This window comes from Carlito syrichta, unplaced genomic scaffold (genome assembly GCF_000164805.1).
Source record: "Carlito syrichta isolate Samal-C Ts95f unplaced genomic scaffold, Tarsius_syrichta-2.0.1 Scaffold103341, whole genome shotgun sequence".
NCBI lineage: Eukaryota > Metazoa > Chordata > Mammalia > Primates > Tarsiidae > Carlito > Carlito syrichta.
The window spans coordinates 136,185-163,469 of record NW_007047437.1 but is presented as its reverse complement, the minus strand read 5'-3'; the positions used below and the strand labels follow the sequence as shown (position 1 = coordinate 163,469).

The following is a 27,285-nucleotide window of genomic DNA, read 5'->3' as shown; positions in this document are numbered from 1 at the left end:
TTTTACTTATCTTCAGCAGTTACTAATAAATGCTATAAGCTAACACATGAATGATGTACTTTCCTTGGAATGATGACTTCATTTTACATTACCAATAACCATGTCATTTTAAAATAACTTATTCTATAGTTATTACATATACATACTTACATGACTTAGAGACTGTCAAGTCATGAAACATAATTTTGTAAATTTGATAAATTCCTATATGTATTAATTTTAAAGCACTGTATCATTTAATTTGTTTTCTGCTGTAAACAACATGTCCTTTTTGGCTTATCCTCAGCCATTTTTAATTAGACAAAATACAGTGTTGCAAGTTTTAAAACTAAAGGTTAGGCATCAGTCCAAGTAGCAAATATTACAGTTGTGGCTATTTTCCCAGATTAATAACTTCTCTGACATTTGAACAACTGTGTTTGAAATATAGTATAACAGAATATGTGTTTGCCTTCTATAAAAGTATTTAAGAGGTTGATGATAAAACATCTCCTTAAGTTTCAAGGGATTTATATGTTTTTATTTTTTTAGAATGCCCTGTAAATTAATGAAATGGAAATTAATACATCTTAGAGGATAAACTGTAACTTTATATTAAATAAGATTTTTATAAAGCAATGACTTAGAATAAAAGTTTTTTTTTTTTTACTATCAAGGATTACTTTTCATTAGCTTCTTTCTTTGTAATAACGTGTTTCTCAGTAAATATTTTGTTCTCCTCACAATAGAAGGGCGTTTGTAAAACACATACACATACTTGATATTTGTCTCATCTCTTCTTTCTCCATACACATTCCTCCTCTTCCAGGAAACTCCTTTTCTGCCTTCACCTGCAGGTGCCCTCCTCTTTGTTTCCATGGTGTCTTGGCATCCTAAGAGCTATAGTACTCACCACATGGTACTACAGTGGTAATTGTCACTCAACTGTGGTCTTTGGGAAGAAAGGTCATTTTTGCACCCAGTACTGAACACAGTAGTGGTAGTTTCTAATTAAATAAAATTCGTGAATGAATGTTTGGCAGTTTCTTCCTCTTCTAGTAAAGTTTGGAGAAGCAACGCTATAAAAAGGGAAAATAGTATTGCACAGAATCACAAATTTTAATCACATTCAAGTATTTACTACTTATTTAGCTAAAATACTGAGCATTGTTATTTACAAATTGGATCATGTCAATGAACTTTTTTCAAAAAGCAGTGACTTCCTTTCTCCTCCCTCAACTTCCCACAGACATTATAGTCTAGAATCTGTTTTTTCTTAAAAAAAAAAAAAAATACGCCTCTCCTCAGTACCTAGGCCTCCTTTCAAGTTTGCATAACCTTGGAGATACAGAGTAGTTAAGTTGTAGCCAGAATAGCCCGGATTCCTCCTGGCTTGGCTTTAAATGATGTCCTAAATCCCATTTGTCACTTATAATACTCTTTAGTTTGGGCTTGGCTAGATATCTTTTCCTTCCTGAGTCCATTAACTGGAAACCTTTAGAATGTGGCCTGCAGAGACCGCAGCTGAATGAAACTCATTTTTCAACAAATGGAGCAGGTCAGGAAAGAATATCTGAGTTATAATAATAGAAAGACCTACCAACTATGAAATATTTATTTATAATAGCAATGCACTCTGTGTTTTTAATTGTTCTAGTAACTCGTCAGGTATATGTTATTATCACCATTTTACTAGTAGAGTAACTAAAATTCAGAGAGTTTATGCAACTTGCTTAAAGTCTTACAGTTGGTAAAGCGAGGAGCCAGGAGTCAAATGATTTAATTCTAACACTAAAACATGTGCCCTTAATCTCTATACTATGTCAGGATATGATTAATTACATATGGCATTTTTTTTGCAAGAACCTGATACAGGAACATGACATGGTACAAGAGAAGAGAAACAAAAAGCCACCCAGAAATACTCAGGTCATTCCATAAGTAACTGCCCTATTGCAGAATAAGTAAATGCTTCTTATTCACAGGCTGAAGTGAGATTTCTAGTACCCCAACTTCAAACCAAATTTTGTTAACTATTTTGAAGAGGATTTGTTGTAGCCATTACCATTATATAAAAAAGCAAGATTCACATGATAAAAAATTAAATAAACTCAGATTACTTTCTTTTAACTCTCTAGTCTCCATCTTTCCAAGTGGAAAAATTCATCTGATTTAGTTAAAGTAAAAATATTTAAAACACCAATTATATAGTTAAAGTATTATTTAAATATTTTTCTCTAAAGGAATAGTCTTGTATTTCTGGTTCAAGATTATATTCTAAACACACTTTCAACTTAAAATAGGCCATAATCACTACAGAAAGCAAGATCGGTGCTAAATAACAAAATATCGCAAGTGTGTTACCAAAAACTTCACAGGAGAAAAAAAAATTGTCAAAGTTTAATATGTGACTAATTTTTCTGGGTGCATTCTATTTTCTTTTTTATCTATATTATAAAACCAGCTTATGGATAGCTAACAAAGCCATTCTTAGAATATGACATATTAATGAAAGACCTTGTCCATAAGTTTACATTGAGTACTTCAGTAAATGTTGGTTAGATGAGCTGATTGCTTGATTTTGAATCTACAAACAAGTGGGGATGTTATAGGGAAACTAATTCCATACAGCGCTTTTTCTTAAAGATGGTTCTTCTGAGACATGTACAGGGAAAGAGAGATTATAATAGAGCTATAGCAGAGGAGAAGAATCCAAAGCAAGACTAGAAATTTGATGGAACCATTAATTCAAATCATTCAACAAAAATGAACTGAGCACTGAACATATATTAGGTAGAGCTTGATACCTGAATATTAGAAGATGAATAAGAACATAGTCTCTGTTTTCAAGTACCCTAAGCTCATAAGCGTAAGACAGAGGGAAATAATTGCAGTACAATGTATTAAATGCTGTAGAAACAAGCACTGAGGAGAAAATAATTAAATCTATGCATACTTGTTTCAGAGAATGACACTTAATGAATCTTGAAGGATCAGTAAAATTTTGCAGGGGTAAGGGAGGTACAAGAACATTGCAGTCTGAGGAAACAAAGGTTGGCTCTGAGAATACATGAAAGTGTCATCTCATTCAGTGAATCTAGAATGCTGGATTCAAAAATGAAGATAGGGTAGATATGATTGGAGTACAGGCTGTATTCATACTGTGGAAAGTGGCAGATGTAAGTTTGTGACTTTTGCTTATTGGGTTTGGTTTTTGTTTTGTTTATGTTTTTGTTTTCTTTCTCTTTTTTGTATTTAACCATGAGTTGATGAGAGTCTAAATTCCTAAGACAGAGGCAACAGAGATAGAGTGGAGTAGAAAAATTCTAGAGCTATTGGAGATAAATCAGGTGGATCTGGTGACCAAGTTGATATAAGGGGGTGCCCAAAAAAATGTGTATACATTTTAAGCGATGTTATGTATGTATTAATTTTTGCAGTTGAATCAAATTATGGTAGCGATGTGTAGTATGACATTCGCTCAACCGTGCTTCTGCCATTTTCTTTGACTATCCTGCCTGTTGCATGGTGACACTAGCATTCATTTGATTAGCACTATCTCTTAGCGAATGTCATACTGAAACTGTGTATACACTTTTTTGGCACCCTCTGTATTTTAGATGAGGGAGAAAAAAGTTTTGAAAATGACTCTACATTTTCTATTAGAAATAATTAAGTGCATGTTGGCATCATGATCTGGACTAAGTAATGCAGGAGAGTGGGCACGTTTTACATGAATAATGACAGGAATGAGGAGTGGTGAGAGAGAAAGAAGTGGTCCTGGGATAAACCCTGAAGAACCCAACCTGGGAAAACCAGGTAAGGTAAACAAGAGGTAGGACAGTCCAGATAAGACATACTGTGTCAAAAGGAGTCATTGTTCTCAAACTTCTTAGCTTTTTATAAAATTTCTCTCAATACTTAGAAAATTTATTATGAATTACTTCAAGTATATTATATGTTATCATTGATCAACATCTTAAAGTCCCTTTGTGTAAAATATACTATCGAGAGACATAAAGAAACCAAGACACACGTTTTGAGGAGTGAAAAGGTAATAATGACTCTACAAATTTTATAATGTAATGACTGTAAGAAAGATAGACACTTCTGGTAGAGACACTGGGTTAAAAGAAAATTTTCCATTCCTGTTCACTGTGTGAAAATTTGACTTGTTCAATATAAACAAAATGGTTTCATAAAGAATTTCCCAGAATTCTGGTGGTTAGGAAGGAGTAACTACTCTGTTGATTTTATAAATAAACTTCTCGCAGAAGTCATGAAAGCTATTTTTTTTCATCTTTTTGAACTTAAAAAGAATTTGAAAATAACTTAAAATTTCAGGGTTTAGCACCATGAAATTGTGACTAACAATGAACCTTTTGAAAAAAAGTAAAAATTTTGAGAATATATAAATAAGAACCAAGGAAAAATACAATCCAAAGTGATTAGAATTATTTTTTATCTTCTGAATGAGAAACTGGACAAGCACAATCTCTTAAAAACATGTTAGATCAGTCAGTATTCAGCTTTAGCTAGTAACTTGCCTTACAGATTACAGACTATTGCCAAAACAGGTTAAAAAACTGTTTCTCTTGTGTAGGTACCAAGAGAAGATTCAGTTGGTCATGAGCCTCTTAATATTATAGTTACAAGGATTCAATGAATTCATAAAGGTTCTTATAAAAATTTCATGTGCTTGTAAGAAATTAGAGAGGTACCAATTAATCCTTTTTGATAGATGGATGACCCAGAATCCTGCATTAAGGTCTTGAGGTCTCACAAATGAGTTCAGGATCATATTAGGAAGGAAAATCTAAAATACCAAAATACTGCTCAAATAGGTGAATCACTCATTTGTCATAGCCCCAGAGCTGAAGGTGACTCAAGGAAGATTAAATAGGGCTTTTGCCCCAATTTTACCCCACAAAAGTTTCTAAGGTAGTTGTATCTCCGAATCAACACTTGAAACCAGTGGGGAAATAGGATTCTTGACTGATGTGACTGTCAAGGCTTTTAGGTACCTGTAACAATTTCTAACTCTCAACTCATTACATTAAGGACAGTGGGATCACTGCATTCTCAAGCAATATTAAAAGATGTTCATGAAGTAGCCATGGGTTGGAAGAAATAGCACAGAGCTTAGATTCAGGCTAATGTTTAATGCCCAAGTTTGCCTTCTTTTATGTGGACAAATGTAGCTCTAGGTCCTTCATCTATAAATAAAGGTAATGATACATACTTCAACTGTATAAGAATTAAGTAAACAATATGTTGCAAAGTGCTCTGAACAGAATAGGAACATACTAGGTGATTAAAAAATAAAAACAATCCAGAGCCGGGCTCAGTGGCTCAGCCTGTAATCCCATGCTTTAGGAAGCTGAGGTGAGTGGATTGCCTGAGCCCGCGGGTTTAAGACCCGCCTGGGCAACTTGATGAGACCTCATCTCTACAATAAATAAAAAAATTAGTTGGGTGTGGTAGTGCGCGCCTGTAGTTCCAGCTACTTGGAAGGCTGAGGCAGAAGGATTGCCGAAGTCCAGCAGGTCGAGGCTGCGGTGGCCGGGAGTGTGCCACTGCACTCCAGTCTGGGCGACAGAGTAAGTTTCCAACTCAAAATAATAATAATAATAATAATAGCAATAATAAAATAAAAACAATCTAATTAACAGATATTTATTATAGCATGTTATGGGTCAGAATGTCCAGAAAACTTATGACTAAATGAGGTAATTTTAAAGAAATCTTTTCAATATTCTTATTTCATCACTCTCTATATATTTAAATTTTGGAATTTTTCTCATTAGATGAAAATTTTATTTTACAAAGAAAAGCAGAGGTTTAAATGTACATTTAGATTTAATCTGCATCTACACTTTGATAAAATCAGACATGTGAAATAAGAATCACTCCCAAGTAGGCTGGCACTTGAATGGCTGTGCTAGTTAGGATCCCACAAAGAAGCCACACGAAACTAGATACAGCTTCTACTTTGGTACTCACAGCATCAATTTCTGTGCCATCCCCATAGCCCTCATCCTTATGAAGGGTTTCCTGTTCTAAGAAAACTTGGTAGGCAACATATACCTGTTCTTTCCCACCACTGGGGAATGACTTATTAAACAAATATTGGTACTATTGCTAGGTATGAAAATGTATGTCTCCTACACATATTTAATTTCCCTTTTCATTTTAGGGATGTCCATACAAAACAGACCCTCTGTGAAAGAATAGTCAATAACATCCAGCCGTATGGTAGGGTAGGCTTCTGAGGTTCCGTTGTCTCACCTAGAAGCAAATATTGTGCCCCGCCATGACCTTGAACATGAGTGTGTTTATTGTTGTTGCTGTTGTTGAATATGAATGTTAAAACCAGCAAAAGATCATCTGCTCAAATTCGTGTCAAAGAAGAACTCAGTAGACTTTGTGGGATGATATATCTACTTCCCTTAGTTTGGATTTCTTTTGTTTAAATACACTTATATTAAGTTTAAGGAAAATTGACCCTCACAACCAATTAGTTTTACTACTCTTTATTGTCAGTGCCCCCAAATATCAATCAGTTTCCTCCCAAAATAGAAGCAAAGCAAATTGACGGGGTGTAGAGACGATAGTAGGAGATAGTCATATATAGATGAATCTATCTATAACAGCTCCTGAAAATGTTTGGGAAGTCCTAGTCATAGATATGCTCAACTGGTCCCTCAAGTCTAGCACTAAAATGGAACTATTAATTCTGGCACAATGGATTACATTAATTATTGAAGTTTCTCTCTGGTTCCACTTTTTCTCTCTTTGCTTTAAAAACTAATTGAGAGAAGGCAAGGTAGAGACAGTGGAAGGAGCAATTCAATAGTGGTTTTATGAGTATGGCAGAAAAGAATGGACATTTGAATTCCCCAGTCTCTCTAACTGTAATTGAGGTTGAGAAAACTAATCCTGGTGTTAGCTCAATGCATTCCACAAAATCAGGGCTTTTGACATAAGAATGTTCTTTCAAATAGTTATTTCCAAAGCTAAATGCAAAGATCATCTGATAAACTGCTCTGGTTTTTGGTTAATTAATCACAAATTAAAGACTTGGATGTCTTTTGTTAGAGATTGTGTGTAAGTTGGGAGTAAAACGAATCCATGGAATCCATTTTATATATGTTGTGTGTTCTGCAGAAGAGGAACCAGTTACCGAGGTCTGGGTCTCTTCTGTCTGTCTCATCCCAGATTCGGTGTAGTATTCTCACTAAACAGTAATTTTTTAAAAAATGAGCAAACTAAATTTCATATTTCAAATTCACAATTAACAAGTGGTTTTTAACTATGCATTTTTAACATGTGCTTTTCATTTAATTCACACAATTATCTTATGTATGTAAATATTACACTCCCTTTTTACAGATAAGGAAATGGAGTTCAGAGGGGTAAGTACCTTGAGAGAGGCCACACAGACAAGTGAGTGACAAAAGTATTCACATGGAATTGTCCTACCACAAATCTCATGCTCTTGTGAAAATATCACCTTGCATTTCTTAAGTAGGAAAGCCAATATAAAATGTCTTCATAATTGTAGTTTTGCCTTGCCCCAAAATAATATCAAAATTATTATTTTCTGAGCATGTGTTTGTTGACCAGGAGGCAGTTAGAAATTACTTTTATAGTCCAGCAAATCATTTGGTCATCCTTCTATTAGAAATGCTAACTGCTTTCTCAAACAGGAAGTACCTCCTGGCAATCTGGCATTCTCTGTCAGGAAAAGGGCCAGAGTCAATAGTCAGGAGCAAACATAGCCACCAGGATAAGCTGCCAGCAAACTATGCACCTCTGCCAAACTAAAACAAAAAATCTGTTTTGCTTGGCACATGGTTTCATAATTGCCAAACAAGTAGGAACTGCAAGATTAGTGGACTTCACTGAACTGAAAAAACCCACCAATGCCACTAGAACTTACATGATCAAGCTCTTGATGTGTTTATAAACTAATATCAACTCTGATTATCATAAATAAGAGGAAATATAACAAGTATGTTTGCAAATTTCATGGCTCAAGATTTGATATTCTTAAATATATTATGGTTTGCCTAGAATCATAGGCTCATGTTGTAGTAGGAACCTTAGGACTTATAACATTGAACCCTATCATTTTACAGAAGGAAAATCCACATCCTTGAGAAGTAAAGCAGCCAAAGATCACAGCAGCATCAGAACCATATCTTGAGCCCAAATATTCTTTTTTGCCCAAAGTTATATAACTAGCTACTGAAAGAATTTGGAAGCAGACCTTAAACTATATTTTTTCTTCTCTACTTAGCTTGGTGCTTTGTTATCTCAGATAGGCATAGGGAGATAAAATAATCAAAAGAAAAATAAACAAGCTTATACACAGACAATGTAATAAAATTGGTATCCTAAAAAAAAAAATCATCAAACATAGCAAAATTCTGCTGTACCGCAAAGATCAAATTGAACTTATTTTCTTTTCTAGAAACTCTTAAAACCAATTTGGGTAATATCTGTTACTTCGTTTTGTCAAACTGAAATTAATGTTTATGATAATTGGCTTGAAATTGAAAACCGTCTTAGCATTTTCCCAAAGAGACCTGTGTGAAGCCAACCCAACTAGCTTTCTAAAAAGACATCTACTTTCATTCTTAATAAGAATTAGGCCATTTATAAAAATAGCAATTTTGGTATATGGCTTTAAGAGAAAGTTTAACATTAACCTAATTGAATTACAAAAGTCTTACTGTAAATTCTATGTCAATTTCCAGGCAAGTAAAATTTTCTACTTTACAAGTTTGTAAGTTTTACACCTTAACTCTATTCTACATTTTCCCTGTTGATAAAATTTAGACCAAATAAAGAATGGGGTCAAACCTGGGAAGAAAACTTCATGCAAGAGAAAAATGTCCCAGGAGAAAGAGACAACGATGAGACAAATTTCAAAAATGAATTAGCCAATGATAATCCTAAAATTATTTTTTCAGATGCTTCATAAAATCTCAGTGATGAAGACAAATTTTAAAATATTTGGTTTTACCTCAATAGCTTCGTATTGAGCAAGTGTAAAATTCTGTAAGAAAATTGGAGTGCATGAATGTTGTTAAATTATCTTTGTGAGAAAATTGATCCATATATTACATTAGATTTCAGCATCTCAAAGTGAGTTATATTTCTGCCTCCTTTAATATTTGTTGTCACTAATTTCTGTCATAAAATTTAAGAAAATATATAACTAATGAATGTTCTCATTCACAGCAAGCCAATGGAGAAACAGACACAGTGCAGTAATTTGCTGAAGGGTACACAGCCAATAAAAAAAGACCCAGCATTCCCCACACATTAGGCTAACTCCAAAACAAAGCTCTTACCTAATAATTTGTCATTTTTTTCATACTAAATTCTTATGAGTGATTGAATTTGCAAAGTGACAAACTTCTACTAGACTTACTTTACAAATAAATAAGAAATGCTGACATATTCTAATGCTGCACTATCCTGAGTGAGTCTCAGTGGTCCTCATAAAAATAGCTTCAGTACTCTAATAAGTTTGCTGAAATATTTATGTCTTCAGTAGCTGAACAGATTACTTGCTTTTCTTCTCTTTATTATTTATTTATCTATTATTTTAGAATGGGGGGTACAAGTGCATGCTTCTTACATGGACATACTGTGTTGGAGGTTGGGTCTCAGGTGGCCCATTCCCCAAATAGTGAACATTGTAGGCAATAGGTAATTTTTGAACCCTAATGCCCCCTCCTGGCCTCTTCCCTTTTTGGTATCCCCAGTGTCCATTATTTCCATTTTTATGGTTATTTATCTCCCCCATATAAGTGATAACATGCGGTGTTTGGCTTGCCATTTTTGAATTAGTTCACTTAGGGTGATTTTCTCCAGTTTTTCTTATTTTAATTAGTCTCAAGCAATTGGGAAAATAGGTAAAAGCTGAGAAAGATAAGTTAGAAAGGTTGTGAATGATATAAGTGAGCAATTATCTGAAACTCACTTTTTCAGCTACCACAAAACATATTTTTCCAAAATTATAGACAGAACATTATTCATGTGACACAGTTCTTGACAAAATGATTGCCATGATCAATAAGTTTGAGAAATACTGATTATCCTCTGTCGCTTTTGATGATTCTCAATGTGCACTTGCACTTTTTAGGTGAAGAGCACTCTCTTTTTGCCCCAGAATCCCCTTTTACTTTGGAATTCACACAGCCTTTTCCTTGGGGAAAGTACATTTCCTCCTGAGAAGAGGATGAATGCTGCCATCTTCTGCAGTGACCCTGTCTCCTTGGGCAATTGATTGGATGAGGGATGGGAAGCATTTTCAAGCTAGTTCAATTCTAGGAAACCACTAACTCAGCCACAGTCGTAGGTCTGGAAGTGGGCTTGTGACTCAAAATTGGCAAAACAGACTCTTTTCTTGAACGTTTTCTCATTGGAGATGGAGTAAAAAGATAACCCAATCTATTTGTTTAAGAATACATGAGTGAGAACAAATGAACTCTGTTCTTTGTTTCTGTGATAAATCACTGAGTATGTTCAACTCCAAATCCATCCAAGTTGTTGCAAAGTCCATATATTTGTCCTTCCTTAGGGCTGCATAATATTCCATCATGTATATGTACCACTTTTTTTTATCCAGTCCAGCTTTGATGGGCAACATGGTTGGTTTCATGTTTTTGCTATAGTGAATTGAGCTGCAACAAACATACGTGTGCAGGTATCTTTTTGGTAGAATGCTTTGAGTTCCTCTGGGTATATTCCCAATAGGGAAATTGCTGGGTCATATGGAAGGTCCCCACATCTTTATAATAAAAATTAAAATTAAAAAAGAAAATAATAATAAAAAAAGAATACATGATTGTGAGCTAGGACCTCATGTCTCCCTTGAGGGAAGTAATTTTGAGAATGCGAGGCAATATGCAAAAGAAGAAGAGATGAAAGCCAGAGGCATGGAAGATACAGAATTCCTTCTCTGGCTCTAGTCATCTTAAGGCCAGTACAACATCAGCACTTTCTTCAGTTGAGGTTGTTACTCCAAGTCAATATTCCCTGACTCATATACCTCAAAGGAAGTCACACTGAAGCTAGACTATCACAGCAAAATTCAATGTGCCCAGTTTATGCTATTGTTTTGTTTTTTGTCTACCTACTCTTAAAAAAATACAGTGCCAGTCTGGAACAATAAATACATATTATCAAATGTAGTATGAATGGCTACCAGATACTAAGTTTTCTCCTAGCCATGCATTTTCTGAATTGCTTTACACAAACCAGTGGTGTTCAAACTGTGATAAGCAGAGTCCCATATGTTCCATGAGGTGATAAGGTGGGGGAAGCACAGGTGCCAGAAAGAACAGAGAAGACAAAAATCTGGTGGTCTCCTGGCCCCAGGCCCATCTTTGAATAAAGCATCCTTCCACCCTGTTCAGTAGTGGTCTTTTGCATATGATTAATTCTGAAGAACGGTTATGCTCCTGAGATATGTCTGTGGACCACTGATAGACATTATCTCAATTCTCACAATAAAATCATGGAAAACATATTACTATCCCCATTTTATACTTGAAGAAACTAAGGTTAAAAAAAGTTAAAGAACATCCTCAAGATGACCCAGCCAGTAAAAGACAGAGACAGGATTTGAACTTCACTTTGCGTTGCTCCAGAGCCCTTACTCTTAGCTGCCCCATCATGCTGTGCCCAGTATACCCTTATGACTTCTATTTAGATAGGGACACCCATTGCCTACTCACACCTATATCCTGGTTATATAAAAATAAAATAAAATAATAAAATAAAAATGAGATTTGTTTTACAAATGTGATACTCACATTAGCCAGTTTGTTCTGTTAAAACTTAAACAAAGACCAAGCACAAACCTGTAGTCTGGCAAAATCAGATCTGACTGGATGTAGCAAGGAAGCACACATACCCCAGAGCAAACTGTGGAATATTACTCAGGTGGGAGGGAGAAGTGTCTTCTGTAGGGATTGAGTTCCTAATGAAGAATCCTGAGAATTGTAAGTAGCAGGCAAGGCACAGAGACTCACATCTATAATCCTAGCACTTTGGGAGACCGAGATAGGAGGATCACTTGAGGCCAGGAGTTTGAGACCAGCCTAGGAAACATAGCAAGACCCTATCTTTAAAAAAATAAAATAAAATAAAAATTAACTGGTCATGGTGGTGCATGTCTATAGTCCTGGCTACTCAGGAGTCTGAGACTGGAGGATTGCTTGAGCCCAGGAATTGGACAGTGAGCTATGATCGCAACACTGTACCCCAGTCTGGATGACAGAACAAGACCCCGATTCTAACAAAAAGCAAACAGTTTTGAAAGAAAAAAAAGAAAAAAAGGTAGCAATCAGTTCTGAAGGAGTAGCTGTTTCTGAGGTGGGGACAGGAGAAGAAGCAGGGATTGACTAGGGCTGGAGGCTGTCGTTGGGGGGTCATCCCACTAGTAGATGGGATGGAAGAGTAAAGCAGGCCTGGGCATCATTGGAAACAAAGCATCATTCACTCAAGGAGGAGGTCATTATGGCATTTTACAGCTGCTGCGTGATCTGTGCTGTTGCCATAAACTGTGTCGTACTAATCTGAATAAAGATAAGTGGTATTTTTTTTCACATCTGAGCAAATTTTTACTCTTTCAGTCGCAGTGGTGTTTTTTGCTTTTTCACTCCTCTCAACTTGCTGCTGTCCCAGCAGGAGTTTTATTGAACTCAGCAACTTTCAACAGCAAACATCCACTCATGTGTACCAAATACACTTGATATATATTACGCACACCTCTAGGCAGCAAGGAATCAACCATTTTATAACACTTTCTTCCCTAAGCCCAGAGCCATTATAAGACCTTCAAAAAGAATCAAAAGTAACATCTGACCAAGACAAGTTGGAGGACCCTTGGACTTGGGAAAATAAATGCCTTCTGATGTTGTAGATTTTTAATATTCATCTCTCTGACAGAAAAATAAAAAGCTTCTGGAGGCAAAGTATTCATGGAAAGGATAATCTTCCCTACCCCTCAACTCCTTCTTATACCAGGTTTCTAGAAGTTAGAAAGATTATGCAATAGAAAGCGAATAAAATTGAAAGAAATATCAAAGGTTCCACTGCAGGTCACAATGGATTCTTTAACCATCTTATTCCTTAAACACCTTAGTTCCACTCATTTGCTATCTTTCCCACCTTGTGCTTTGTAATCAGAAATACAGGGCTTACAACTGGAAGAATTGTTCAATTATTTAACATTATGGGTTGAGTACATTTTATAAACTGAGCTTGGTATTAGTTAACACAGCTGAAAATATGATTTGGATGCCATCCCTGTCCTGAAGTTGTTTACAATCTAGTGATATTAACATTTGTAAACCCAAAAAATGACACCACGAAGAGAAAATTCTTAAGTATTATGGTATCATCAGCAGTGACTAGGAAGTAGCAGTATGGACCAGATCATGGTGTCCAGATTAAAGCAGGAGAGAGGAAGTTTGGGGCAACCATGGTGCTTTATGCCTGTAATCCCAGTGTTCTGGGTGGAAAAGGTGGTAGGATCACTTGAGGCCGGGAGACAACATAGCAAGACCCTGTCTCTGCAAAAAAAACTTAGTTAGACATAGGTGATATGTACCTATAGTCCTTGCTGCTTGTGAGGCTAGGCAGTAGGGTCACTTGAACCCAGGATTTCAAGGATGCAATAAGCTATGATCACGCCACTGTACTCTAGCCTGGGAGATGGAGTAATATCTTGTTTCTATAAAAATAAAATAAAATAAAAAAATTAAAATGAGATTTGTTTTACAAAAATGAGCAGGGCAGTTCTCTACTTATCAAAAGGATGCAGTGCTGCTCAACTCTTAATTGAAATTTCTGTTTTCAGTATGTATCTCCTTGTAGTACAGCATAAATTCTTCTGAAGAAAATACTAAATCTTGCAGTTTAGGTAAAAAAATCGAGCAAATCCAGTAGAAAGATAATAGTCCTCTAAAATTGATTTTACATTTAGTTTAAGAGGGAAAAGTGATTCACAAGATCAATGATTTATTTGTGGTTAACATTCATCAGAAATATGCAAAGCAAAATATATGTTTACTATATACCATGTAAGTATTAGAATTATGCTTGATGGCTGTATTAAAATATATACTGTATATTGTTAGATATGAAACCAGTATATGTTGAAAAAAACCTTCAAGAATATATGGATCCCACATGGAAAATGACTTTAAATAGTACTGCAGTTAGATCTCTAATTTCTGCTTGGAATGTGGAAGAGAATTGAAGATGAAGACCACAATTACACAAGCTTAAGCCATTAGTGAAATTAAATATAACACACGTAAACATGAAGAGTTTATTTTAAATAAATCAAATATCCTGATGTCAAAGCCACAAATTATGAAATTGTATTTGGTTTTCATACTAACACCAAAACTTCAAAATGGCATCCACAATTGACTAAACTTCTTTCTGCGGCCACAGTTTGTACTGTGCCAACCCACATATTCAGGCAAGTACATAAATGTGGACCCATCACTGATGTAATTTGTGGTCAGAGCATTGTAGAGACCATGCAGTCATCCTCAGACAAAGGTTTTCAGCACAGATCATTTTAATTAGGACAAACACTGAAAATTGAATGTTCTACTGTGTGAGTGAGGTTTGTTATTGGTCATCTTATTGGAATAAAATAGTGTGTGGGCTGTGGCATATTTTTTAAAATATGTAAAAAAGTAGAAGGTAAAAAAAAAACTACAAAAAAAAACAAAAACCTCTTTGAGACAGCTTAGGTGGTAGCAGTGTTTTCCCAGATGGCATTTATTTTCTTTCTGTGCCCTTGCCTTGACACTTTAAATGCAGGGTACAGTGTCTACGTGCATTTCTAAAATTGGTCCCTTTCCAAAGTTATCGGCAGGATCATGACAGAGAGGTCAAAAGAGCATGGCCTTTACAGTTGGACCAGTCTGAGTTCTAATCCTGTCTCTGGACCCAACTGACTGTTGGCCTTGAGCAAGTCATTTTACCTTACTCTGAGTTACAAAATCTATAAAATTGAGATAATTAGACCTACCATTGTAGGTCATTGCATCAATGTCATTATATATATAAGGAGTCAACACAGAGTCTGCCTTGTAGCTGTAGAACCGTAAATGGCAGCTATCATAGTCGTGATTTGTGCTATCAAATATGTTATTGATAGTGCTATTATGAAACAACTGCATTAATGTGGCTTTACCAGCTACTTGAATGCTATTTACATTTCCCTTGCTATCTACGCTCACTTTTTGACCTTTACTGTCCTGTTCATTTCCAAGAACCACTTCTCTGTATCTGATAATTTTCCTCTTATATTTCCACACAGCATGAAACTCAGCTACCAGGGCGATAGTGGAAGACAGGCATGCAGATAGACATGATTATCTTTCACCTTATAGGGAACATGAATGCGCTCTTAATGACCCGAGAGTCAGGAGAAATGCCCTAAATATCCCTGAGTATGAAAGTTCTATTCCAAGAAATGGACTGTTTTAGGCCACTTTGAATATGGCAGATAATAATAACCTAAGATTACAAATTTAGAAAATCAATTTCCAAAAATATATTGTAGTTGGAAGCCATTTACTACATTTGTTTAGTCCTTTTAGCCACATTATACTTTTTTGAGAATTCTGGTATGGACCTATAAACTTACTTGACTACAGGAATAGCCCTTCTGGGTGGCACCCGAGATGTAATGTAAGTCCATAGCATATTTGCATAATTTTCACTTTTCATTCATAGTATAATATCTCTCCCAGGCACCATGGCTCATACCTATAATCCCAGCACTTTGGGAGGCAGAGGCAAGAGGGTTGCCTGAGCCCAGGTTTTCGAGATCAGCCTGAACAACATGGTGAGACCTCGTCTCTACAATAAATCAAAAAATCAGCCTGGCATGGTGGCATATGCCTGTGGTTCCAGCTACATGGAAGGCTGAGGTGGAAGGATCACCTGAGTTCAGCAGATCAAGGCTGTGGTGGTTGTGAGCCTGCCACTGCACTCCAGCCTGGGTGATAGAGTGAGACTTCAATTCAAAACAAAAAAAAACCCCACAGTATAATATCTCAAGGCATTGTTCTTTCTTTAGATAAAAATTGAAGATGATTTGATGTTATCAGAAATACAATCCTTAAATTATTGTTTGTACATGATTAAATATCTTAAAACCATTAAGAATAAAATTTTGCAAGATATATTCAGTACACTTATAATGTCATTATTGCAGGAAATAGTATTAGTATTTTTACTACATCTCTTCATCTGATTTTTTAAAAGCTCACAATTTTTATTTTTACTTATTCATATCATTTTCTTGACCTTTTGCCTTCTGGTAGGAATTTGAGACTACTGGATCATAGGAACAACATAAAAATTTGTGATTGTATTGTTTTATTTTTAGATTTGAAAAAATAGTTTATTTAGAAAGTAAATTAGAGAGAGCAAGAGAGAGAAAGAAAGAGGAGATTCCCCTCCCCAAGGCAGGGGAGGGGATGGTATTATTTAAAATGATTAATTTAAACATGTGTAAACAGCTCATACGGTCTCACACACAAAATCCTTGATCAAAAACTTTTGTTTTTCTTACATCATTTAAGAACAAGAGAATCTGTTTTATAAAAGGAAGCATTTGGTTTTTTCAGGGCTACACAATTGTGCCTTCTGCAATGCAGACTAAATGAGCAATAATGACTCTTATCAATGAAATAATATACATGCTTTTGGTTTATTTTGTAGGTGCATCCACCCCATCTCCAAGTCTTCTCGGCTTACTGCTGCCTGCCCTTGGCATCCTTGTCTACTTGGAATTCTGAATGTGATGTGACAGCTGCTGTTCCTATCTCAGCTCAAAGACCACCCCTCATCCCTGGGATGACTACAATTCCTTCCAATTTCTGCGGCTCGATCCTAAGCAAAACAAATTATTCTTTAACAAACTATCCAACTGATTTAGACCACACATTATGACTGAGGCATTCGGGAACCCCTTCGTCCAAAAGAATAAACTTTTAAGTGGATATAAATGATTTTTAACTCGTTCCAATATGCCTTATAAACCACTTAACCTGATTCTGTGACAGTTGCATGATTTAATCCAATGGAACAAGTTTCAGTGTTCAATTCCATACTATAGGCTGTAGAGTGAAAGTCAAATCACCATACACAGGTGCTTTAAATTTAATAAGTTGTGAAATATAATAGAGGTTGAAATGTTGGTTGTATGTGGTAAATGTAAGAGTAATACAGTCTCTTGTACTATTCTCGCTGTTTTGGGTCCTGCATATTTTAGAATGGCCCCTATCATTCATGACATTTTGAGTTTGAAAAGAAAAAAAGTATAATTGAAACCTTTTGACATAAATTTCAATCACTTTACTGAGTGAGTTGAAATATTTTGAATACTTAAAACCAAATTCTAGAACTTATCTGTATTCTTATTTTCAAAGTAATTTTCTAAGTATTTGATTTTTAGAATCAGTAATACTTTTTAGTTAGTTTTTTTAATAGTAAAGTTAACCTACCACATGAAGTTTTTTTTACTTTTCTATTCTACTCTGAAGTTTATGTTTTTCTGATCATCAATTTCAAACCTCAAATATCACAGCTCTTATCGAAAATATCATGATATTGCTATATTTGTTCATATGTGGGATGATGAATTTTGAAAAGTAGAGTGCTTCTTTTTATTGAGATGTGACAGTCTTTACACAGTTAGGAATAAATGACAGTTAGGTGAATATCAGAATTACCTAATAATATTCTAGTGTCTTTGTTTTTGTGTTTCATTCCTAAGTATAACCTTTCCGTATTGAAAGTATGGGATCAAGAAATCACCCATAGGTTGGAAAAGTTACATCATTTTTCTTTTTCTTTTTAAATTTAGTTTTAAGATCATTTCCCACTTCAATGCAATACTGAAAACTGGCTAAAAATACCAAATCAATATGTTTGAAGAGTATGCAAAACTGGAAGGCAAGGAGGAGGCAAATAATGTGTCTTTCCAATGGTGTCTCCCAAGTGTTGGTGCTTTGGGTTTTTATAAGTCGTGAAAAGGAAGATGCACATTTCTTCATTCCCCATGGTGTGCATGGAAATGTGATTGAGTGTGGATGCAAAAGAAATCAAGTAATAAAGAATTAGCTGGCTTGTGAAATAGTGCAATGTTGGATGCTTCAAGAGGTATAATCCTATTTTATTAGCACAACCTTGCTAGCTAATTAGAGATAGAGTTTATCTTTTTAGAAAGGATACCTTATAGGTCCATAAAAAAATATTTACAGGAAGTAAAATAGATCTATTACTACTTTATCCCCCTTTCTTTAATTTGTATAATTTTTGTACTATATATCTATGTGTAAATGTTTAGAGCCTTCATTATGAAAATATCAATAAATATGTCATTAGTTTACATTTAACTCTTTGTTATAAATGAAACTTTTTAAAATAAGTGAAATGGATGATTTCCCAGTGGAAGTATGTCAACAACCTTAAGATCATTGCCAGATTTCATAAAATATTTAATTATTTGAAAAAGAAACAAAATGTCTTCATACTTTAAGGAAACAAATACTCTGTGAGTCTTCTGTACAAATGTTTGTGTTTTCATTGTTATACTTTGGGGTTTTCCTTTTGCAATGTGACCCATGTTGCGAATTTTTATATAATCAGCAACAACTACATCTTTTGCCAAATGCATGCTTGCCTTTTATTTTCTAATATATGGTAATAACAAGCAAAACAGGTTAGATTTTGCATGAAATGGTTCTGAAAGGAAAGAAGAAAACAGACTCTGGAAGTTGTTTAGTTTTACATTTCTGACAGAAAGAAAGTAGATTAAAATTTTCTCATACACTAATAACTCAAGCTTTTCATTTTCTCATACAGTTGTACAAATTTAACTGGGACCATCAGTTTTAAACTGTTGTCGAGCTAACTAATGTATCAACTGCTTAAGACACAAGGTTCTTAATTAAACTTTATATAGCTATAGATACATCTGTTGTTTCTTTGTATTTCAGGAAAGGTGATAGTAGTTTTATTTGATACTGATAAATATTGAATTGATTTTTTAGTTATTTTTTATCAGTTTTTCAATGGAGTAGTATAGGACTGTGCTTTGTCCTTTTTATGAATGAAAACAAATTATAAAGAAATAAATGTCTTACTGTTACCCAAGAAAGAATAACTGTCCTTTCAATTTACCTAAAGTTTCAGTTAGTTTTTGGAAGGTTTTCATTATAAGTTCAATAGCAGAGAATAATATTACTGGTTAAGCAACAATTTAATGTTTGAAGGGTATTACAAAATGTACATATGTAGGCCAGGTACAGTGACTCACACCTATAACCTCAGCATTTTGGGAGATTGAGGTGGGAGGATTGCTTGAGACCAGGAGTTTAATACTAGCCTAGGCAAAATAGGGAGACCTTGTCTCTACAAAAATTTTTCAAAATTAGTTGGGCACGGCACCATGTGCTTGTAGTCCCAGCTACTTGGTAGGCTGAGGTGGGAGAATCGCCTGGGCCAGGAGGTAGAGGCTGCAGTGAACCATGATGGGGCCATTATTGCATTCTGGGCAGAGTGCAACCCTAACAAAAAAAAAGAAGAAAAAAAGAAAAAAGTGCACACATAAAAATATACACACACAGAGGCATTATTACATTGAAATGAGATCACCTGGTAGATAAATTTAACTTATGAAGATACTGGTGACCATCAGTCAGACTAAAGCTAGACACGTAAGGTAAAAGCTGCTAGGTGGTGAGAAAATGACGGTTTAACGGTGAATGAACTGAGACTCTAATAGAAAAATTTGCATAAAAGTTTGAATCTGCAGGCAGGAGTCTGCTACAAGTAAAGCCTTTTAGTCCTGAGACAAACTGGGCACAGATATCTAAATCCCAGGGCTTCTGGTGATCTGCCTTCCCATTTTCTCCTGTGTTCTAATTGATTTAGTGTTGCCATTCTGACCTACCTTCCTGTTTCATAGGCCTGTTTCACCCTGGGTCCTGGTTGTCCTTTTTGGGCCATGCCTCTGTTTCTCGACCCTAAGTATTAGATGTCTTCCATTCCAATATTGTGCATTTGGTATTTGACCTTCAACTGACCTCAGCTCAGATTCTCCAGGCTTTGGGAGATCAAAGCTGCTTTCTGTGAGAGTGTGCTTCATGTTAGTGTTCTCAAACCTGATTGCCAGTTGGTATCATCTGGAGAATTTGAAAAACTAAAATGAATTCCCTAGAACCAGTCTAGATTTATCAGATCAGAATCTGAGGGGTGAGCTATATTTTGGGGGTGCTGTTCAGAAGTATCTAATAGAAAGTCAGGTTTGAAAATCAGATTTTCATGATTACTCAAGCTAGATTTACTGACAGTTTTAATTGAATCAACAATATATTTCAACAACAGGTACACATAATTTAGATATCGCTTAAGAAAAAAAATCAATTTTCTTGGCTTGCCTAAAATGCTGATTTGCTTAGACAATACTTATCATTTGTCCTGCATTTCAGCACCAAAATACTACACACTTTTTACTGACAAAAATATTCCCTAATTTGTTTGTATCTGAAATTCAAATAGCAGGCTAAAATTCACCTCAGAAGACTTCTTCTCTAAAGGAATGTGGACTTTTCTTATTTGTTCTTTTAATTTTTTATTCCTGATACTTGGAAAGTCAATTAAATATTAATACTTAATTCCCTGAGTCTATAATCTTCTAGAAGTTGCTCATTTAAAAGACTGATGAAAGGTTTCTCCTTCTAAACTTCTATATGTGTTTTGTCAGAATAGAAACATGGTGGTTTTGAATGAATTAACATAAAATTAGTTTATGGGAGGTTAACACTAGGTTTCAGTGTTGTTCATAATATTTCAAAAACAAGTTTCACTTTTCAGTTACTCAAAGTAAATTTGACACTTGGGGTAATACCTATTTGTACCTACAATGTCATTGCTAATTTGACTCTAGAATTCAGTCAGGTTCATCAGAAAGCAAAATTGGGAAGTGAAAAAACTTAGTCCTCATCTTTCTATCTCCTCATACAGGCTCATTTGCTTTCTTGGATGCAGCTTTGAAAGTAAAGCCAAATACCTTCATATTTTCTTATAATCATTTCCTAGAGCTGCAGTAAAAATGACCTCAAACTCTGAGAGGCTTACAACAACAGAGGTGTATTTTCTCGTAGTTCTGGAAGCTAGAAGTCTGGAATCAAGGTGTCAGCCTGCCTTCTGTGGAGACTCTGAGAATCATCTGTCCATGCCTTGCGCTCCTGGCTTCTCCTGGTTGCAGGCAGTGCTTGGTGTTCTTCGCTTGCTGCTTGCTCCAATCCCTGCCTCCTGTCGTAAGGCATTTTTCCCTGTGTCTTTGTGTCCAAATTTCTGTTTTTTAATAAGGACACCAAACACTGGATTAGGTGTCACCCTCAACCAGTGGAATCTCAACTTAATTTGATTATATCTACAAAGACTTTTTTCCAGGATAAGGTCACATTCACGGGGACTGGGTAGACAGATATTTTGTCTCAATTCAATATAGTTTTCATTTCTTCTTTAAAACCGGAATATGCACTAATGCAGATATGATTGAAATGCTGCTTTAAGCATCTCTTTAGAAAGCATTTATGGTGATAATGTGCAATATGGATGAATTTCAAATGCATTATGCTAAGTGAAAAGGAGCCAGATGCTAAGTGAAAAGAAGCCAGGATTCATTTGTATGACATTCTGGAAAAGGCAGAACACTAAGGACAGAAAATAGGTCATTGGTTGAGAGGGGCGGTGAAGAGTCTCACTTCACAGGTGAAGCATGAGGGAGCTCTTGGGGTGATGGAACTGGGCGTGGTGACTCAACTCTATGCATTTTTCAAAACTCACAGAAGTGTGCGCCAAAAGGGTGCTTTACTGAGCATCAAAAAATAAAATAAAGTGCAGTTTTAAAAAAATGATCAGCCTTGGATAGACCTGTGGTAATATTTTTAATGCTCCCTGCTATTACCTGTGAAATCTTGGAAAAAAAATGTAACATTCTGAGGCTGTTTCTTCTTCTGTGAAACAGGGATAACCCTCCTCATTCATTCAGAATTATTTCAGTTGCAAATGACAGACACTCGACTTGAATAAATACAAGGGAAACAAAAGAGTTTATTGACTCCAATAATGGAATGTGTAAGATGGGATAGATGTAACGGCTTCAGTGATCCTCTCCGGGGATGATCTCCCCATCCTCCATCCACAGCGTCTGTGTCTCTGGCAGGCTTTCTCTGTGTGGCAGGAATCAGGGGTGTTGACAGTTCCAGGCCTACATCCTCCTGATCAGTGGTCCCAAAGAAATAGAACCTCTCTCATTCTGACTGAGCTCATATAGCAAATCTCACAGAAGACTCAGATTATCCCCCAGAGTTTGGTGTATTTTATTTACCCATCCTGGGTAAATATTTACCCACCCTTCTGGGTAGTTGGAAAGAGGCAAAAACAGTGTAATAGCAATTCCCACCAGGACCACATAGAGTGGAGAAGGGATGGTTTCTCCCCAAAGAGATATCAAGTGCCTGCTGACACTGAGACCCTCCTTTTATTTATTTATTTTATTTTTTATTTTTTTGAGTTGGAGTCTCACTCTGTCGCCCAGACTGGAATGCGGTGGCCACTCCCGGCCACCGCAGCCTCGACCTGCTGGCCTCCGGCGATCCTTCCGCCTCAGCTTTCCAAGTAGTAGCTGGAACTACAGGCAGCGCTACCACGCCCAGCTAATTGTTTGGTTTATTGTAGAGATGAGGTCTTGCTGCCCAGGCGGGTCTCGAACCCGCGGGTTCAGGTAATCCACTCACCTCAGCCTCCCAAAGGCGCGGGGTTACAGGCTGAGCCACCGAGCCCGGCTGAGACCCTCCTTTTAAATGTGCGCTATCTCCATTGAAGAGGGGAAACCATTGTCAATCAGATTCAACAAGCCTGTTTTCATTATTTCTAAGAAAGCGCGGCATGGATACTTCACTATAATGCATGTTTCCAAGGGACTTTGAAACCTCATTAGACAAGCTTATCCACATACACAACCATTCCAATTAATTACAGGGGTGATATGTGTCATATCAAAGTGTTGAAAAAGCACACAGCATATTAAGTGAACTATGTTAGTTGTTTATTGCCAAATCACAACCATAAAACCTCAGTGGCATATCACAACTAACAATTGCTCACACATCTGGGCAGCAGTGAGACAGATATATGACTCTGTTCATCTGAGCTGGGCTCCATCACATGTTTGGGAGGTGGTTGTCTGTCAGCTGTTCTAGGCTACCTTTAGATGGAGCCTTTAGGGTAACTTGGCTCTGTTACACTTTTCTCCCACCCTCCAGCAGGCTAGACCTGGCATGCTCTCATAGCAATGGCAGAGGTGCAAGAAAGCAAGTGGAAACATGTGATGACGCTCTCAAGCCTTCGCTTGTCTCATGCTTGCTAATATCCTAGTGACCAAATGAAGTCATATTATATACACAGAGCCAAGGGGCAGGGCAGGTCAACAACATGTGTGAGTGGGCACTTCAATGTTATAGCAAAGGGTGTGGCTATAGGGAGTGTTGAAGATTTGGAGCTAAATGATCCAATCTACCACAGAGACTTAGCAAATCCCATTGGATCTAAGAGGCCATCAATTTAATCACGTAGGAAAAAATACTCCTAAACCTACAGCGCAATGTTTGCTTATCATATAGAATTTTTGACTTATTCCTAATGAAACATCTTTCTCTTTGGACATAGGTTTTTATGATTTCTTGTCTTTATGCATAGAAAAAAATCAACTATGAGAAATGTAAATTGATAAGATAGACCTAAAATTTTCCACATTCAGAATATCACTCTTCTAAATCATTTTTAAACTCTGAGTAGTTGATGTTTGTATTTTGCTATGAAATATTATCGTTTGACAGTGTATATAACATTTCTTAAAAGGATTCTCTAATTTTCTTTCAAGCTACCAATGCCCATTCTGCCAGTATTTTCTCAATCTTAACATACATCAACAGAAAGTTTTTGTGGCCATTCAAAAAGACTATGTCCACAAATTTCAAGAGATAGAACCTAATTTTCATTCCTTTGAGGGTGTGCTGACTTTCATTACTCACTTCTAGAGGATGGAATCAAGTAAAAGTGACAGTAGAGGACTTTAGCAATTAGGTGTTATCTCCATCTTTGTCATTTTCTCTCTCTTGGATCAATGGCTCTGGGAGAAGACAGCTGCCATGTTCTGAGGGTGTTCAGTCATCCCTATAGAGATGCCACAGGGTGAGGAACTGAGGCCTCCTGACAATACCCCTATGAGTGAGCCATCTTTTAAGCATATCGCCCATTCTCAGTCAAACCTTCAGACGACCACAACCACAGCTAAAAGCCTAACTGAATTTTAATGAAAGACTCTATGAGACAGAAACACCCAACCAATTAGCTCCCAGATTCATGACCCTCAGAAACCAAGTCAGATAGATAATAAATATTTGTTGTTTTAAGTCATTACATTTTGAAGTAATTTGTTATATAGTAATAGATTAACTATACAATGAGCATACAATGAAGATTCTTAAGGGACTTCATGACAAAAATTTTAAGCAAATTAAGTTGTCTAATCTGGCCAAAAGAAATAGCAAATATATCTCTATATGTCCAGCTATTCTATTGTCATGAATTTCTGTATACTGTGATGTTTTGATTTCAATAATGAATTAGAAGACATTGTAAAAGCAATCAAACTCAACATATATTATCCCCAAAATACTTCCAAATCAACTGAAGTAATGCTAATACAAACAACTATGACTAAGGTCATTTATGTGCAGGCAAGGACAATTATTTCATAGTTATCTCCTGGCTAAGAGCAATTGAAGGTTATCATTGATTGTAAGATACATCCTATTTTAAGAGACGTTAACATATTAAAATTTGTGTACTAGAAATATGGTATTTAACAACTTTTATAGACACTTGCAGCTTCTGTGACTAAATTTAGGATAAAGAAAATAAAAGTTATACTTAAGTTAGTATGTTGAATGGTATTTGTTTGGTTCACTAGGCATGAAAGACCACAGCTTGGCTGCCTGAGATCCCAGAAATGAGCTGAGATGAGCATGGTTGTCCAGGAAAATGGTTTCTAACCTTTACATCTTCCACAAAGGCAATAGCTCAGAGTTCTATCTGACTCAACTGTGTCACCATTTCTTTTCATCTTTCCTGAGTACCTCAAGGCCTTGCATGTAAGGGTCTCAAAACATATACAGTGAATGGATTGTTGAATACAAAATCAAGTTTTCAGATAATCAGCACTTTAGCATATTTTCCTAGAAATATTTCTCTATTACTTGACTGATAATGTGCTTACTTCACATATTCTAATATTACGCGGGATCTTTAATAAAATAGAACAATCAGCTTTTGATGATGCTGTATTTACAGGTATGAGTTTGTAAAAACTTGTGGGTGAAGAATAGGTTCAGTGAAGGGTCATCACTAAAGAGGAAGAGATTTATCTACACTTTTACCCTCAGGGCCTAGTCAGAAACTCATACTCTGAGTATTGTTTCTGTAACATTTTATTTCTAAATATTTGTACCCAAAGAACACAGAATCAGACTGACACTATCACTAATACTCTGCAATTTGTGGCACACACACATGCACTATGCACGTCTCATATTTATCTATGTATTTATTCATATATTTTATTATATGTTTCTTTACTTAACTCCAATTCCATATCCCACCATGCCTACACTGGCATGTATTAGGTGTTTTCCCTTCAATTCATCTTTTTCATTTTATGTATATGCTATTATGTGAATAATAAATAGAATATTTATATTTGGCTTTATTTACATAAATTAAATTTTCCTGCATATTTTATTGTTTTCTAGTTCTTTCAATTAACATTTTTTTGTGATTTATGTATGTTGTTCTATGGAAGTAAGTTTATTTCTCTGGCTAACTTTATTGCATTTCATGTCTTCATTCCCATTCTGTTTTGAAAGCTTCCCACTAGAGGCAGCAAACGTTTTACAGCAAATGTTTCTTTGCATACTTCTTTGTATACTTCTGTGGGAATTTTTCTGGGATATATATTCTGTAATAGAGTTACTAGATCATGATACCTGTGTATATCATACTATTTTATCATGCATATTCATTCATTCAACAAGGTACTTCTCCTAGTGTTGAATATATACAAATGAGCCAAATAAAGTCACATCAATTTGAAAAAGATGACTTCACTTTTTAACTTCTTCCAACACTTGAGGATTTCTACTTCTTCATCTGAAGGTGATATTATATATAAAGTTTTAGCCAATATGACTGTGTATAGTGTGTTTTCATTTACATTTCTCTGATTACTAAGTATGCTAAGCAATTCATCATATGATTATTATGCTTGTATCTTTTCTTCTGTGAATTGCCAATTCATATCAAAACATTCTAATGTTCCATAGAAACCTTAATGATGTACTACCATGTAAGCATGCAATTTCACTTAAGGATATATATGATGAAAAAAGTGTGTGCAACATGTACTAAAGTGTTCATGCTAGCATTGTTCATAATAGCTCAATTTTAAAATCCACTTGAATGCCCATCAATAACAGCTTAGATGAATTCACTGTCATATAGTGCTGGTCAGTGTTCTCCAGACAAACAGAATCAGTAAGATAGATGACAGATCAATACATGATAGATAGATAGATAGATAGATAGATAGATAGATAGATAGATAGATTCATAGACAGATGCATAATTTATTATGAGAGATTGACTGTGAAGTCCCACTATCTGCTATCTGCAAGCTGGAAACATAGGAAAGCCAGTGGTATAATTCCAGCTCTAGTGCAAAAGTTGTAGAGCCAGGAGTGCCAATGTCAGTGGCGGAAAGAAATAGATGTCCCAGCTCAATAGAGAGAGTAAATTCACCCTTTCTCCATCTTTTTATTCTATTCAAGCCTTTGATAGATTGAATGATGTCTATCCAGGTTGGTGAAGGTGGATCTTCTTTACTCAATCTACTGACTTAAATGCTCATCTAAAACACCCCCACAGTCACACCCAGAAAGAATGTTTTGCCAATTACCTGGGCATCTTTTAGCCCAGTCAAACTGACACATAAAATTAACCACGATAGGTATTTTTAGATAATGAAATATTATATAGTAATTAATATAAATGTTATTACTATGTTTGACAAGAATGAATCTCACATGCATAGATTAAATGAAGAAGCCAAGACAA

The 27,285-nt window shown here is 35.6% G+C and overlaps 1 protein-coding gene across 3 annotated transcripts in view; it reads left to right on the top strand.

Annotated features, from left to right (window-relative positions):
* Positions 1 to 19,191, top strand: part of CNTN1 (contactin 1) — a 370,935-nt gene extending 351,744 nt beyond the window's left edge. For 2 of the 3 annotated variants that reach the window (XM_008065329.2, XM_008065334.2), the window contains one exon: positions 16,759 to 17,092. In XM_008065329.2, the coding sequence (XP_008063520.1) occupies positions 16,759 to 16,835 (77 nt within the window). In that variant the 3' untranslated portion in view covers positions 16,836 to 17,092. Of the gene's footprint in view, positions 1 to 16,758 lie in introns of all 3 variants that reach the window. The other variant, XM_008065323.2, reaches the window with a different exon arrangement.
* The last annotated feature ends 8,094 nt before the right edge of the window (positions 19,192 to 27,285 follow it).